Consider the following 16,999-nt stretch of genomic DNA (forward strand, 5'->3'; position numbering starts at 1 on the left):
TGGGGGAACCGAGGGCGGCGGCGGCGGCGGAGCGCCTGGGCGAGGGGCGGAGCGTGGCGGCGAGGGCGGCGCGCGGAGCTCGGAGCGTCCCTCCCTGTTCCCCGTGACCCGGCGGCGCGATGGCGGCTGCGGCGGAGCGCACCGATGAGCTGGTGCGGGAATATCTGCTCTTCCGCGGCTTCACGGCCACCTTGAAGCAGTTCGACGCGGAGATCAAGGCGGACAAAGAGAAGGGCTTCCGGGTGAGGGTTCCCCGGGAGGGAAGCCGGCAGGACCCGCGGGTGGCTGGAGGGAAGGAAGGGCTGGGGGAGGAGGAATTGGGGTGAGCAGGTCCCGCCCGCCCCTCCTCTTTCCTTTTCCAATTTAACTCACGAACCTGCAAGGAGCAGCATTGCATTACGAACCTGCAAGGAGCAGCATTGCATTACGTGTGAAATGCTCCGCGCCTGGGATTTTGAGCGCCCTTGCCAGTGCTGCGTTGACACTTGCTGCCACTGGCTAGATGGGCCTGGTGTTGCGGGCGGGTTGGTTTAGATGGCCTTTGGGTTCCTTAGCAGCTAGTCCAGCGTCCCCCTAATGGCTGCCTCATGTAGCCCCTTGTAGCGGCACCCGTGCCTAAATTTAAGCAGGCCTCCCCCACCGGAGCAAGTGCAGGCTAGCAAGGAAGAGGAGACAGCCTGAGTAGGGTCAGAGTACTTCCCTTTTCCTCAGCTGAGTAACTGCAGTATTGTAGTCCTTACGCATCTGGAATTAGGAACAGGGCATCAACAAAATATATTTGGCATCAGAAGTAATACACAGTGTGTTTCCCTTTACACAATGCTCTTGAATGAGGTTTCAGTAAATTCAGATATGTATAAAGCAGTACCCAACACATTGCACTTGTTAAACAGAGCCTAGATAATTTGAATAATATTCTCTTGAATTCCACAGAGGAAAGTTCTAACTGGTCTTTCTCTCCCCTCTTCTAATACTGTAGTATCCCATTAGAACTCTTCTTTTTCTCCCCTCCTCTTGTCTGAGTCTTCTGACCAACCTGGGCTAATTTAAATTTTGCTGCTGACTTGCACTGTCTATATTCAGTATAGCTGCAGGCTAAGGGATGTTGGCATGTGATAATGAGCACACTTGAAGTTTTTCACACTGAAAAGGATGCATGTGATTCAGCTGATGGGTGATGCTTTCTGCAGGGCTTGGCTGTGTGCTGAGTTCCCCAAAGGGAACTCAGATTCACTTCTGAGCATGCTGTGTGTCTACCTCACATATGACTTCAGGTATAGGGCATGTGAGTTTGGTGTGAAGGAAATGGCCTTGCTTTCAAAATTTGCCTAGGGGCTAGTGGTTGCTCATCCCCAAAATAGAAAACAGTCCTGTCTGAAATCAGTCCCAAACTGATTGGAGCAAGCCCCACACAAAGGATTGCATGTGAAGGCCTAGTAACAACACAGATTGTTTTCCATTCCAATGCAGTGTTTGAAATCATAATTTCATATGTGATTAAAATTATGCATATACTGTATATGAATCATTACGTTGCATTATGACCCTTTTGTGAGGGTATATTAAGAACTGCCAGATTTTATTGCCAAGTCCTTCCTTCCTTTTTTTTGGTGAGGGGGTCTTTTGCCAATTCCTCAATTCCTCCAGAACATGAAATCCCACCACCCCATCTATTCATATAATGCTTTTGTTTTGATGTTAGAACTGCCTGTCACATTGGTATACTTCCAGTTAAGCTTGTTGGAAAGTGCCATCTCTACCTTTGGTTTTTGGCAGTTTTCTTCATCTTTCTGTCTTCTTCATTCTGTTCCCCCTGATTCAAGCAACCTGAGTAACTAGCCAATCTCATTTAGAGTTTTGCCTTGTGGAAGCAATAAACTGGGAAGATGGAACACTGACCTAGATGCCCTCTAGGCATTCTTGGACTTCAACTCCCATCACCCCCAGCCAGCATCACTGGGGGTTAGGGATTATGGGATTATGAGAGGTGTTGTCCAGTGACACCTGCAGAGCAGCAGGTTGAGGAAGGCTGTGTTAGATAGACAATGGGATGTTGGTGGATGCAGCACAATAATTCTTACTGGGCCTGCTGATAAATTACAGTGCCAAGGATGACTTTAGCCTGGTTTTGAAAGAAGTTAGCGATGTTTTGTTGAAACCAGCTTCCTTGTTTTCAGTGAGTCTCCAAAATCTGAGTGATAAAAGTTCCATTTGGATGTGACAAAACTGGAAATATCAGTCAAACATACATTTATAGCCTCTTTTCAAGCCTAGCTGCTTTAACAGAAGGGAACATCTGCCTGGAAAATCTTGGCAAAGAAAGCAAGACTTCTGATTCTTTCTTTTCTCCTTCCACCCCCCCCCCCGGCATGTCAGTACACAATATCATAGAAGCTATGCTTTGTTTATATCAGAGGTGGGGGACATGTGGCCCTCCAGATATTGTTGGATTCCAGCTGGCTAGGGCTGATGCTGTTGTCCAAAATAATTGGAGGGCATTGAGTTGGTGAGGGCTGTCTAAGAGGCTGTTCTTCAAGCGGGTTTATAGACTTACTTCTTTGGAATAATGTTGCTAGGTCCTTCAGCACTGCCAGTGACTCAGAGGCACTAAGGTGCCTCAGCCCCAAAAGGAAAACTTAAAGGCATTGCTAGTGGCTCTTGGAATTCCTCATTTGAGCCTCATGACTGATGCAGTTTGTGTAACCTGACCTTGTCTCCAGAGTTTATGTGTGGTTTTTGTTATGGCTTTTGGTGACGGAAGCTGACAACGTGGGCAAGGACTAACTGGGTTTTTGGGGATCTGTGCTGTCTCTTCAGGTAGATAAGATAGTGGACCAGTTTCTGCAGTTCGTTCATAGCTATGATCTGGCTGCCCTTCGGGATTACTGGAGCTACCTCGACAGACGCCTTTTCAGTCGATTGGAGGATATGTACCGACCTACCGTGAACAAGCTGAAAATTAGTTTATACCGCTACTACCTCGTTCATACTGTGCAGGTTTGTGTCAAGCAAATAGCTTTTCTTCAAAATACAATTGGTTTGTTTTAAGAGTAAATATGTTGCCTTATCTAACAAAATGCTGTACGCATCCTTCTTCTCTAGCAGATGTGCAGGTAGGTGGGGGAAAGTACTCCTATCACCCTGCTGGGTCCAGAACAGAAACCAATATTTGCAGCTGCCGGAGCAGCATTAAAATTTGTAATCTGAGCCCCTTTTCTGTTTTCTGTGTTTTAGACAAACAGGAACGACAAGACACAGGAATTCTTTCTCAAACAAGCCTCTGAACTTCAGAACCAAGCTGAGTGGAAGGACTGGTTTGTTCTACCTTTCATCACCAATCCAGATGCAAATCCTACTTTTGCAACATATTTTTCCCGCCAGTGGGCAGACACTTTCATCGTTTCTCTGCACAACTTCCTCAGTGTCTTATTTCAGTGTATGCATATCCTTTCTAGATGTGAAAAATTAGTTTTAATTATGAAACAGCTTCATCCTCTGTTCTCGCTTCCTTTCTCTTGTCATGTTAGAGAGTGGTAATCAGCTTTCTCCCACATGTGTGTTACAGAGCAGTGGTGTGGCTTGTTAGTCTGGTCCATCCATATCATCTACAACTTATGGATTTATATCTTTTGTTCCTTCAGCAGATCACTGTCCTCATCCCCACTTTATCAAAATTGCATACTAAGTAAACCAAGGCCAAACGTAATGCTAGAGTATTTTATTCTGGACTGTAGCCCACAAAACTGGCATGTTGCAACTAGACCAACTGGGCAAGAGACCTGCAGTCATTTGTCAGCATTATGTTACTTCTTTGCAGCTCAAGCATTTTCTCGATAGTGTTTCAAGCCACAGGCAGGTGATGGTAGCAGCTGGTGGGTTTTTTTCTGTTTTGGATAATATATATTCCTCCATCTTCTTCCACCCCAGATATATAATAAATATAAATCCCTGAGTAGTGGGGATGCCAAGTGAGGAGTGAGATAAATATGATCTCACAAACTACTATGTTTCTAGGGACACTCTTAAGACCTGTTTGGTGCTGCCTTTGGTGGTCAAGGTGTTAAGAAATGGATTGGTTTAAATTGTCTTTTCTATTGTTGAAAATCAAAACAGCTGTAAAAGTGGCATCAATCTCCAGATGGCTAGCTCTGTTAGTCTGTCGCAGTGGAATTTATTTATTTATTTATGTTATTAAATTCATATACTGCTTGGAACAAAAAAAAATCAGTAAAAATAGCTACTTTAAACATTAAAAAATAGTTAAAATCAATGATAAAGTAAAATATATGCCAACATTCTATATATCTAGGTAGGTTTGACATAATGTTATCCCATAAAAGATGTGTTAGTCTTCAAGGTGCCACAAAGCAACCTGGTACCCTTCAAAACATCTAGAGAGCATTCGGTAGGCAAAGTCTGCTTTAGAGGAAGGACTTCCATTCTTGCTTTAAGTTTTTCACCCTTAACCTTTCTTACCTGTACCAGTAATCTTGAACTTTGAGACAGAATGTCAGAGAAGTTGTTTCCTGCAAGAAGAAAATGAAATTCTGCGTCAAAAGGTGAGAATGTCCGTTCTTGAATTCTCTTATGTACAAAAACTGGAGAACATATGTTTAAACTTCAAATTGAGCTATTGACTCAGAGCCAATAAATAGTGTACGATATAAACTGTTGCATGATGTAAACCAGGGGTCGGCAAGGTTTACCTTGGCTGGGCCGGTTCACTCCAGCGGAGATCCCTTCGTGGGCCGGATTGTGCATGCCCGTGATTTCCAGCATCTGTGCAGACACGATTTCCGGCACCGCAGAAGCGAGTCCCCGTGCTGTGCTGTGCTGCGCTGCACACAGGGACTTGCCAAGTGGGTGGCTCGTGGGCCGGTTAAGCGACCCTCGTGGGCCGCTTGTGGCCTATGGAACCTGCAATTCATCTCTCTCTGTTCTCCCTGTATCCCCACTTTTTTCCAGCTGTTTGCCTTGCAAGCAGAGTACTTCCGAATAAAGAAAGAGGAGCAGCAGCAGCAGGAAGAGGAGGAAGAGCTGATTCTCCACCACAAGCTTCCTTCCTATGTGACCAACATGGACCATCTGGGGGACTCAGAGCTGTGAGTCTGTATGTGAGAGGCCAGGACAAATGGCTGCATGATTGGATGGTAGAGGCAGATCTTGGCCCTTTTGCCGTTGTTCACTTGCTGGCAAACTTGGACAAGCAGCTTTGGAGAAGTGTATGTTCATTCAGAAAGATCCACAAAGATTTGAGAACGGTTGGGTGCTTTCTCTCTCCCCTGCTCCCTGGTCTTGCAGAACCAATTGGCTGGCATCTCCTTTTAAAAAAACCCAACCACACTTAACAGAACAGTCTCTTTATAGGACTTTTCTATCAGAGCTTCATAACTTTAAGTTACTTTTAAATGTCCTTTTGTTCAAAATGTGGGAAATCTCATCCTGCGGTTGAGCATCATGCATCTTCCTGAATCTATGGAGCTCCCTTAATGGCTTTATTTAGTTTATTTGCCTTAGTGGGACCTTCCACCCACGACTGGGACTGTCCACTAAGGTTTCCTGCAGGCTCTGTTCCCTTGCAGCCATTCCTAACATAGCTGTATAGTCCAGGATCCTCAATTAATTCAGAGGTGACTTCTAGTTTAACTCTAGCAAATGGAAGTTCTCCTATGGCCCCAGTTCTGAGCTGGGGAGGAAGACGTATAAAAATCCCTGCTGTTATCTCTGTGACACACAGCATGATGATGATGATGATGATGATGATGATGATAGCGGGACTTTTTGAACATGTCTCTGTCTTTTGCACCTGATGCTGAGGTTTTTGGGTTTTCTGCCTTTTTTCTAGTGACATGACAAGCAACCAAAGAAGCCCTGCTCACTCTCTGCAGACCCGAGGGGGATTCCTGTCGTCTCTGCTGTCTCAGAGCAAAAAGGGCTCCTCTAGAACAACAGGATCCAGCTCGGCACAGACTGGCGTGGCGTCGGTGGGCAAGAAAGAGCAATCAAACCACCAGGTGAGGTACCGTAAGAGCAGTCAGGCTAACACCTGTGTTTAGAGTCAGGCTGGATGTCTGCTGTGTTGATCTTAGGACTGATTTACAGGTTGCTCTTTTGCATTTACATGAAGGTAATGTGTTTATTTAATTTTTAAACACCTTTCATCAAGGAAGATCCCAGGGTAGTTGATTGAATAGCTGATTGAAGCAATAACATTTACTATGCCATCAATACAACCATTAATAAATGCTAAAGGTTTAAATAAATATGGCAGTGGGCATCACAGTTACAGTGGGCCTTGAGAACATCAGTTTTCCCCAAAGACCCGGGCAAAAAGAATAATCTGTTAAGATACCTCTGAAAACCCATCAGTGAAGGTGGTGGCAGCACCTCTAGGGAGAAGGAATGGCACAAGTGCCCATTTGCCAACTGTCCTCCATATTAACCCGCATGTTGATGGTAACCTGCTCCTGGCAGGTTTTGCACCTTGTCCAAGAAGGGTGACGGGGGTATACTGAGGACCTACATCCAACAGCCACTTCTCAATAACCTTTATTGAAAGCTGAAGTTAAATACAGCAACCCTAGGAGGTGCACAGGCTCCTAGATCAACCGAAATAAGTCACAGCTGGTGCTTCTAGGTTGCATGGGGGTGTTCCCCTTATCAAATCACTGAATTCTTCTTCTTCTGCTATTTTCAAGTTCGGTGGTGGGGTAATGTGCAAGGGACACAGAACCAATTGCCTGAAAGGATTCTCACAAATGATGTTCCTAGATGTGTTACGTACCAGAAATGTCAGCTTAGGCACAGTATCTGGGAGAGCCAAAACTTGAGAAGTCTTCTCTTTGCCTTCCAGAGCACCAAAGGAAAGGAGGCAGCCACTGCCTGCAAGGAATTAAAAAGTCACTTCAGTAGCCCGGTGGCAGCAGAGTCCAACTTCCTACAGCAGCGTCAGAGGCGTCTGCAGGATCATGGGAAGGAAAGGAAAGAACTTCTAACTAAAACAGCTTCCCAGGTATGGACCGGTGTGTCTCTGATGGGTTAGAGAATGGGATAAAGTCTTCTCTGTATTTCTGTGTGCAGTAAATCACATGCAGGCAGTCTAGTAATAGTCAGGCTGATGATTTGTCTAAGTAATGCAGAGCCATGTGTGCCTGAGCAGATAATTACTTACTGTGCTGATATTTTAAAATGAGAGTCTCATGTTTGGATCAATCTGGGGATGAAGAACCATAATTGTTTGCTTTACTTAGTGACATCCTCACATGTGAACTAAGTTGGGGACAAAGGGTTCTCCTTAAGCCCCTTCCGCCCTCCTGAATAAACAGCAGCACTGTCTTGAATGGAGTTCTTCCCTTCGGCATGTCAGCTGCTGTTCTCTGGTTTGTGGCTCTTGCATGTGGGAGTGAATCTTTGGCACAACCTTTCTTGCTGTTGACGCTAGGAAGCATGAGGCTAAAAAGAACTTTGTCCGTGCTCTCCACCTGTTTGCTAGGGAGAAATGACACAATGTGCAGAGAGATGTATCCCTGGCTCTTGTCCAAATGAAAGCTCCGGTGGGCTGGAATGGGCCCCAGTCCTTCAGTTGCCTATAGAAGCAGGAGGGAGCTTCTTGCAATCATACATCTTATCTCCAAACCTCTTGGCTGTCTGAATGGAGCGGGTACCCATTTGAAGGCATTTTCATTCAGAGCATTGACCTCTAATGACAGTGGCTGTGCATAAGCAAGTGACAAGCTGATTTTGTGTCTATAATAATAATAATAATAATTTATTATTTATACCCCGCCCATCTGGCTGGGTTTCCCCAGCCCCACTCTGGGCGGCTTCCAACTGAATATTAAAAACAGTGTGTCTAGGAGAGAGGTCCCACTGTACCAGCAGCACAGAAATGAAATACCCTTCAAACTGAAAATCTTTTAAGAATCCTTAGCTGCCATTTTCAGGAAGCTTTCCACTGGGACCCTAAGATTTCTTTCCTGGGTTGTTAAGAGCTACTTTAGACCCCACTTTTTTGTAACCGAATGCAGGGCATATACTTTTTGTTTAAAAGGACATGAATGACTGAATCTAATTTCCCATTCTCTTGCAAAGAAACCACATTTGAAGAGACTTGTTTGGAGGGTTTTGGAGTTCCTTGGTCTGCTCTCATTATCCTGAATAATTTTGTGTTGCAAACTATCCCGACTGCAGATTATTTGATAAGGTTAAAAAACACTGGCCCCAGCACAGTTCTCACTGCATGCTTCCTCCCATATTGGAAACCATCTGATCAGTCCTGCCTTCTGTTTCCTTCATCGGTTACTGCTCTGTAAACAGGCCCAGCCTGCTTAATTTCCTGTTTGGATTTCTTTGTGTGATGACTTTGCTGAAAAGGGAAAATGCCTGCTTCTGCTTGGCATTTTCCACTTTCTGTGTGTTGCTTTGTATGTGTATTTATATTGCTGAGGAGCCTCTGGGCACCAACCAAAAGTTAAAAGATGCAGCCTTTGTCTTGCATTTTGTGTTTGCCTGCCTCTCTTAACGCCCCAGCTAATGGAAGGGATACATGGAGAGCTTTTTCAGGTATGGCAAATTATCCAGGTGTATTAGTGTGAACTCCATGGACTGATGCCCCTCTGCTTTCCAGGATAGTGTGGAGAAGGATACTAGATTGAAAGCTCCAGACTGTGGGAGGTAGATGCTGCCCTCCCCTGCATTTCAGGGCCTTTCCCCCAAGGCTGGTTTCTCTGCAAGTGGGTGGAACATGCAGAAAGTGAACAACGATGCCTGTCTATGGAAGGTGGTTACTGCTACTTGCAATATGCCTGGATTTTAGCTGCTGGCATGATGCAAAGCTCTGCCTTGGTTACCTTAAACTCTGTACTGACTGAGCACCCACTGAGTAGCTTAACTGATTTTCCTGGCTTGCTGTACTATATGCAGGGTCCTTCTCTTGGTTTAGGGGCAGAATGTTGACAGGAAGATGGAGGCTATTGCCACTGAAACAGACCCTCCCCCTGAGCTGCATGCTGAGCAAGCAGAAACCCTGACCAAAGCTTTCGGGTCCAGCATAGATGCTGGAGGCATCAGGCAAGAGCAGCCATTCATTGTCCTGAGCCAGGAGGAATATGGAGAACACCACTCATCCATCATGCATTGCCGGTAAGGGGTACTCCCCCTTGGGGGAAGGAGAGGATGGCAGTCAGGGAGCCACCGCGGTTCAGTGGACTGAGTGCTGGACTTGCAGTTGTGGGGTCTGAGCTTGGCTATGGCCTTGGCGTTCCCCACCCCCTCAGCATCTGTTCCTTATCTGCAATATGCAAACTGTGATTTTGACTTTTTTCTAAGGGTGGCAAAGGGCTCTGCATGCTTAAAGTACTATTTTACTGATAGTGCCGGCATAGTTTGTATGAAACGCGGCAGAAGAAAATCTTGAGGAAGCTGTAATTGTGGGGGTTGGAAAAGATCATTGCATAACCTCTTTCTGTGCTTAGGGTTGACTGCTCTGGTCGAAGAGTGGCCAGTTTGGATGTGGACGGAGTCATCAAGGTGTGGTCTTTCAACCCTATCATGCAAACGAAGGCATCTTCCATTTCCAAGTCTCCCCTGCTTTCCCTAGAATGGGCGACCAAACGGGACAGGCTGGTGAGTAGCTGGGCTTGGTGCAACAGGGAACATCTGGAACTGCTGCTGAAGCATCCTAGATTCAACCTCTGATTAGTCTTAGATGTCCTGAGGCCTACACTGTATTGCATGGTGCTTCCTGAGGGCAATATATCCCTTCCCATGACTGCTCAGCACAGTTGATCATGCTTCTATGAACCAAGTAGGTTTCCCACGGCTCTTTCCAGATTCTGGTTGATGCAAAGACTTCATAGCCTGATTGACCACAGGATGAGAGACTGTACAAAGGAGAACAACAATCTTTACTAATTTCCTAATTGGGTCACCAGGACCTCAGCCATTTCCACACACTGCAACCCTGTAATCTGTTCCTTCCAATTTGATGCTCTGTCTTTATTCCTTTTTGGTCTTTTTGTTGGCTCCCCTTTCTTTCCTCCTGGAGAAAAACGCAGCAGACCAATTGCTGGGTAGTCATTGCAGTCTTCCTCGAAGCATATCCCTCATTTATGCTCATGGGATTGTAGGTGCAACGGATGATGGAAGGGTAGCAGTGACAGGGTGGAGGTGGGGGCAGCGAAAGACTAAATAGAAATGGCTGCAAAGGTTTTGGGTAAGGTGGCTAGAGCAGGAAGTCGCCCTTGATTAACGTTCTCCTTGATGCTGTCTTCCAGTTGTTGCTGGGTAGCGGAGTTGGGACTGTTCGTCTTTACGACACTGAAGCCAAGAAGAATCTTTGTGAAATCAGCATTGATGAAGACATGCCCAGGTAACCCTCTTGAGCAGAGTCCCTCTTGCTTCACATGTCATAAAACTAGTCATTTGGTGCCTCTAAATCTCAAATGCAACTGTTTTGTGTGGCGACGCCCAGCTTGTGCTTCAGAGGCAGTGTTCACCAACACTCATTACACTAAGGCAACTGCTTGTTTGTGATTCGTAATATTCCATCGTGCACGTTTTCCTTTGCACATGTGAGTGGTAGGCTGCTTTAGCGCCATGTCTGGGTGCACACAGCTTCATTCATGCTGGATTGAGAGCAGTCTTGTATGCCGTGATTTTCCAACACAGAATCGGTTTCCATGAACGAAAGAGGCATATCAACAGAATCCCATAGTTTGCATTCCATCTGAGGCAAGTGTGCAGAGCCCCCCCCCCCAACCTTCATCCAAACTTGTAGCTGCATAGATGTGACGGAGGGTGGGGTGGTGGTGCTTGGTTGTGCCTAGCAATCCCCACCCTTTCCCCTCCTTCATGGTAAGAGAGAAGGCCAGAGTGATTTGGCCACTGCAAGGCTCCCGAAAGCGCCCACCATCTTTTCCTGCTCCAAACGTGGATCGCCCCAGACTTTTTGTGAAGGCAGAGCATGAGACTGGAGACAAACAGAAGATCAAGTCTTTCCATCCACAATTTTTGGCTTGGACCCCTCCATGTACAGCACCACCTGATGGAAGAACAGGCCAGGCAGGGGGCTGGGGGTTGTTGTTGTTTTTAACATGCCTCCTGTTACACAGATATTCTGTGTAGGGAAAATGCGAACTGGCCGTTGATGGTTTGCATGTAAGCCACCTTTTTGAAACTCTTTTCCTCTGGGTTTCTTTCAGACTGCACTAAATCCTGAGAAGCTTCCCCAAACTTCTTGGAAAACATTAAACCTTTGACACAAAGGGCATGGATTCGGTTTTCTGGTTGCTTTAAGTAACTGACCACAGTTGTGGGATTTATATCTGTCCTAGTTTCCTGTTGTTGTTCTAAGCAATTGGTGTAGATGGTAGATGCCAACCTAGAGTGCTTTCTTCTCTTGCAGCTCCCCCCACCCCTTTTTTTGGGGGGGGAACAGCAGTATTTCTGCCCTGGGGCTTTTATCTCCTACATGTTCAAGGCAAGAGAACAAGAGTACAGCTGCACCTTCCCTGCTATGGGTGTTCAGGAATTGGGGGGATCTGAGGCCTCCATTTTAATCTAGGATTTGGAGAACGTGAACATCACAGGAGGCTTCTGTCTGTTTCTTAGGGGCAGAGGGATTGCTAGTTCTTGATGAATCCTTGCCCTTCTGCTCATGTTTGGCCATGACTATCAAAAGCTACTCTTCTTTGTTCACTTAGAAACACCTCTCTGCCTCTTAACATCCAGAGGCCAAAAGAGTAGAGAATAAAAGAAAGGGAACCGCTCATAGCCCCAGTGCAGTGAGAGGCTTGTTTGCATGCATGGTTTTTACAGGTGTTGGGGTAGGGGCTGGACAAAAGTCGGATCAAAGCCAGAAACGGCTGCTTTCCAGCCTGGCAGCTCACGGACTTCCTGTGCAGAGAGCCAGGGCTGACCGTGTGTGTCTCTGTTTCAGAATCCTCTCCCTTGCCTGCAGCCCAAGTGGGGCTTCTTTTGTGTGTTCAGCTGCCGCGTCCGGCCTTAGCAACCAGCTCGATCATGGAGCTCAAGATTCTGGAGGAAAAGGCATGAATCAAGTTCCAGGGAAACTGCTTCTATGGGACACTAAAACCATGAAGCAGCAGGTACGGTTCTGTTGTTTCCTTGAGCCCAAAGAGCAAAGGGGAATTTGTGGCCCTCCAGCTTTTTGTTGGTCTACAACTCCCTGAGCACTGGGAATGCTGGCTGCGTCTGATTAATGTTGCATCCCAGTTGCTTTAATATTGATCTGTGCCAGTTATGAACAGTCTAGTGAATGTTTGTTGTTGGCACCTTAGTATAACGTCATAATTTTTTAGGCTTTTCTCTGAACTTGTCAGGAGTGTTCTGAATTGTGCCCCCACCCTACCCCACTCCCCATTCCACAGTCTGTCCTCCTTTCCATTCATGTGACTTTCCTAACTTGCCATCAGCTTGGTTGTGTTTTTCTCTTCTGGGCTTCTGCTTCCCCTACTCTGCCCCCCCCCCCCCCCGTAGCATCTGCCCGCCCTTCCATCTCCTTGTGGTTTAGGCCGAGTTCCTTCTTCAGTTTGGTCTTATTCACCCATTCCCTATGTTTCAGGCAATTTTTTAAATCCTGGAACACAACCAAAGAGGTCCTCAGTTTCTCAAGAGTGTGGCTTCACTAGTGGAAGCAAAATAAACTAATGACACTCTCAGAATGGATCCGGTCTTCTTGCATTCCTGTGTGCTGGTTGTGATGGGTTGTGGCAGCCACTGGCAAGTGAGAGAGTCGGTGCCCACACAGGATTTTGCAGCAGAATTTTAAAGTTATTTTTCATGTAAAGGAGACCTGCCTGAAGAAAGTTATGCATCTCTCTCCCAGGAGCATAAGAAAGGATATCCTTCCTTGTTTACCCAGAGTTATATTTAAGCTTCTCTCTGGCGAGAAACAGTTCTCAGACTTCTGTGGTGAGAGGCAACAGTACAAGAAAGCCTCTGAGGGCAAGATGGACTGGATTGGTCAAAATGTCCCCAATTCCCTCTGGTGCAGAACTGAAGAGGAGAGGGGAAACCCAGATGGAGTGAGTGTCCATTTGGTTGAGCAACCCAAGAGCTCTGAGTAATTGTTCCCCTGTGTGTCTGCTGTCCAAGCAAAGTTTCTAGGGCAAAGGACATCTAACTAAGTTCTCTTCAACATTTTGTTTTGTTGTCTTTCTCAGCTCCAGTTTTCTCTTGAACCTGAGCCCATTGCTATAAACTGCACAGCCTTCAACCACAATGGGAATCTGCTCGTCACCGGAGCAGCGGATGGCATAATTCGTCTCTTTGGTAAATTGCCAGCTGGGAATATAACTTAGATTCCTGTAAGACAGAGAATAGGGCACCTGAGGCTGGACTGCGGCTCACAGCACCCCTGCCCATTGGCCGTGCTGGCTGGCGCTCATGAGAATGCAACATCTGGAGGGCCAGAGGTTCCCTATCCCTGCCTGTAATGTCATAGCTTGGTGTATTCATCCTAAACTCTTTCGGTCTGAGGATTTCAAATGGGCACCTGCTTCAAGCAGAAGTGCTGATATGCTGAGAGCACTTGACAGATGGGATTCTTTCCATGCTCAAAGCATTCTCAACACCTCTGGTCCTCCACACCACCTTCAGAGAGCCCTCATTCAGGGAGATGTGGGGCAGAGTGAGACAGAAGAGTGCCCTTGCTGCTGTATCTTTAGCACCCCTTTACCCTTCTTTGCAAATCATTGTGTGCAGCAAGAAATGCATACACACAGAATGTTCTGTGCAGCTTTCAATGTGCTCCTTTGCCAACTAGATGGTCAGCCCTTCTTCTCTGTGGGAGACAGTGACTGGCCCAAGATCACCCCGTGCAATTCATGGGTCTAGTGGGGATTTGAGCCCCTGGTCTCCCAAGTCCTAGTCTACCACTTTAATCACCCAACTACACAGACATAGGGAAGAAACACTGTCCTTTTACAGTTTTGGGAGCCTTTCCCCTGCTTCTTCTTTAGAATTCTGTGAAGATTTGTTGTTAATTTTTTTAAAAGCACACTTACTTAAAAATAACTCCCCACCCCTTTTATGTCCCTTTTCAGACATGCAGCAGCATGAATGTGCTATGAGTTGGAAGGCCCATGATGGGGAAGTCTACTCTGTTGAATTCAGTTATGACGAGAATGCTGTTTACAGCATTGGAGAAGATGGGAAGGTAGGTTCTAGGGAGACGTGGGGTTGTATCAATCTATTTTTGCGTTTATCAGCGTACTGCTTCTTTGACTGCACATGGGGGTCTCAAAGCAGCTTACCATGAATGTGAAATAGCCAAATAAAGTCAATAACCACATATTCAGGTAAAAACATTAAGAATCCATTGATGACAGTGACATCTGATTTGCATAATGCCACCCAGAAAGGATCCAGCCGCATGCTGCACCTTCTCAAGCAAGGTGGTGCACAAACCCCATGGACAGGTGTCCTGAAGGCAGAAGCTGCAGTGGATGGGTTTTTCCTGGGTTTTTTGCCAGCTGTCATTTCTGTCTCCACAGCTGCAGATGCCACTGCACAGCGGAATGAAGATGATCAAGTGTTTTCCTTCTGGCATCTAATGTAGAGTCTCTTGTTCCCCATCCTAGTTTATTCAGTGGAACATCCACAAAAGCGGCTCCAAAGTGTCCGAATACGCTCTTCCCAGAGATGCCACCGGCCCCTTTGTGTTGTCTGGCTACAGCGGATACAAGCAGGTCCAGTTCCCACGTGGAAGGCTCTTTGCATTTGACTCGGAAGGAAACTACATGCTGACCTGTTCTTCCAATGGGGGTGTCATCTACAAGGTACTGGCTGCTAGTCACAAAGGTTATCTGTTACTTCCAGGATCAGAGGTAGCATTATACCTCCTGGGGAGCAGGAGAGTGCTACTGCGGTCATGTCCTGCTTGTGGGTTTCGCCAATGCATGTGACTGGACATTGTTGCTGACATTTCTTCCTTCATGTTTAGTGGGTGGGAGGCAGAGTTCGGTACCAATGGAGTGATACTTATATTTATTTATTTCGTAATGTCTATACACCGCTTGATTTTTTTTAAAAAACACACCTTCAAAGCAGTTTACAAAAAAGCCAAAGCCAATAAAATTATCACTGAAAAAAATTAACAACAGTAATTTAAAACTTTCAAAATGTTAGAACAACAATAGACTAAAAAAAACAAACAAACTTGCAACAACTTTCTAAACATCTGAGTAGGCTTGTCTAACCAATAATGCTTTTAGCAGGCATCAGAAAGAGTACAGTGAAGGTGTCTGCCTGATATCAATAGGCAGGGAGTTCCAAAGGGTAGGTGCAGCAGCACTAAATGACTGAGTTCTTACAAATTCAGAACAGGTATTATGTGGCACCAATTCTGCCTCTTGAAGTGGTTGAGTGGGCACATATGGAGCAAGGCGATCTCAAATGTAAACTGGTCCCAAGCTGTTAAGGACTTTTACGAATAGTATGCCAGTGGAGGCTGGCAGGGCTGAGCAGAGGGACATGTCTGCCTAATTCAGCTCCCCAGCCCTAGCAAAGGGGATTTGGATTGCCTTGCCAATGTCTGACCTCTTGGTTTCCTCACCTTAAATATAGCTGCATTGCTACGGGCTTGTCCTCTGCAAGCTTTGACAATGCTAGTTCAAGATTTCTGTACTGTCCTTCAGGACTGCTTCCCATATTAGCCATTATGCCCTCAAGTTTAGCCACTGCCTTTTGAGAACCAGCACAGCCCAATATTTGACTTGGACAGAGACCTCAGAAACCTCAAATCCCACTTCTGCCCTGGCCCTGCTTGGTAGCCTAGGCAAAAGTCCTTTATTTGGGCCCAGATCCTAATATGTGTATAATATAGATGATTGTGACCTGGATCATAAGCTACTAATCAGGTAGGTGAAAAAGATAATGGGAAAATGCTCGTGGCATCCATCGCAGCCTTCAAGTTGTCCAGCTCAAGTGATTTGGCTATGCTAAATCTCACTACCTCCTTCGTAGAACTAGCACTATTCTGGTAAAAATGAGTGTGGTTTGTGCAGCTAGACTTCTTAGATTTCAAAGTGGGGCCAGGGATTGCTATCACAGAAGCTTGCTAAGTGTTGATGTTTGCCTGCCTGCCTTCTCTTTCAGCTGAACAGTAACGACAAGGTCCTAGAGAGCTGCCTCTCCCTTGGAGGGCACAGGGCCCCGGTGGTCACTGTGGACTGGTGCACAGCGATGGATTGTGGGACCTGCCTCACTGCCTCCATGGATGGAAAGATCAAACTAACCACTTTACTTGCACAGAAGTCATAGAGGAAACTGTGCTGATAGGAAAGCACAAACTGTTGACTTTTCTGGGGGATAAATCAGTATTAGCCATCTAGATTCAGACTATTTTGGGCAGGAGAGGCTGTTTAAACCACTCGTCTTAATGTTGCTTTCTCCTCTAAGGTTGGAAACTTTTTTAAAGCTGATGCCAAACCACTGCCAGATAGGAGTTTCAGTTACAGCAGTTCCCCCTAAATTAAACGATGCTCTTAGCAGGCATGCACTGATCTACAAGCTCTTTCCAGTGACGACCAGCCCCGTTTGCCCCTCCTGGGTCCTCAACAGCACATGGCCATAAACCTCCAGGATTGTGCCAAGGTATGCGATACAGACTTGTAAACATCCCAACGGAAAGCAGGGCCTGTGTGAAACCTTAACAGTATTCCATGTCTGCTCCTGTTTTTCTTATTAAAAGCAAATGTTTTCATTGCATTTTTCCTGTGTGTGTTGCTTCTGCGGCTTTAAAAGAAACTTCAGGGACCACGAGAATCATTTAGCCTAACCCCTTTGCGGTGCATGGGAAGAGTAACACAGGATGATGCGGAGGGGAAACTCTTAAGTTTCTGTAAAGCATTTTACACTGAAGAAGCCTTTGGGTGAAGATCTTAGGGTGAAGGGGTGGAATACAGAATTAATAAATTTGAAGAACTGTACCCCTTCTCCTAGGGTGGCGCTGTGGGTTAAACCACAGAGCCTAGGA

At 46.1% G+C, this 16,999-nt stretch overlaps 1 protein-coding gene across 2 annotated transcripts; it reads left to right on the forward strand.

The window, feature by feature from the left end:
* The first annotated feature begins 83 nt into the window (after positions 1–83).
* On the forward strand, positions 84–16,731 carry WDR91 (WD repeat domain 91). 2 transcript variants are annotated; one of them, XM_083400536.1, is made up of 15 exons: positions 84–242; positions 2,818–2,997; positions 3,235–3,441; positions 4,476–4,559; positions 4,966–5,102; positions 5,846–6,014; positions 6,854–7,012; positions 8,942–9,141; positions 9,474–9,624; positions 10,275–10,369; positions 11,939–12,107; positions 13,185–13,293; positions 14,067–14,179; positions 14,604–14,801; positions 16,120–16,731. In XM_083400536.1, the coding sequence occupies exons 1-15, from the start codon at positions 120–122 to the stop codon at positions 16,282–16,284; spliced, it is 2,259 nt and encodes a 752-aa protein (XP_083256662.1). In that variant the 5' UTR covers positions 84–119; the 3' UTR covers positions 16,285–16,731. The 2 variants fall into 2 exon arrangements, with proteins under 2 accessions (XP_083256662.1, XP_083256663.1); XM_083400537.1 differs by having other exon boundaries at positions 114–242; positions 2,822–2,997.
* Positions 16,732–16,999: the final 268 nt, after the last annotated feature.

Source organism: Podarcis tiliguerta (genome assembly GCF_965153285.1).
Source record: "Podarcis tiliguerta genome assembly, chromosome: 10".
NCBI lineage: Eukaryota > Metazoa > Chordata > Lepidosauria > Squamata > Lacertidae > Podarcis > Podarcis tiliguerta.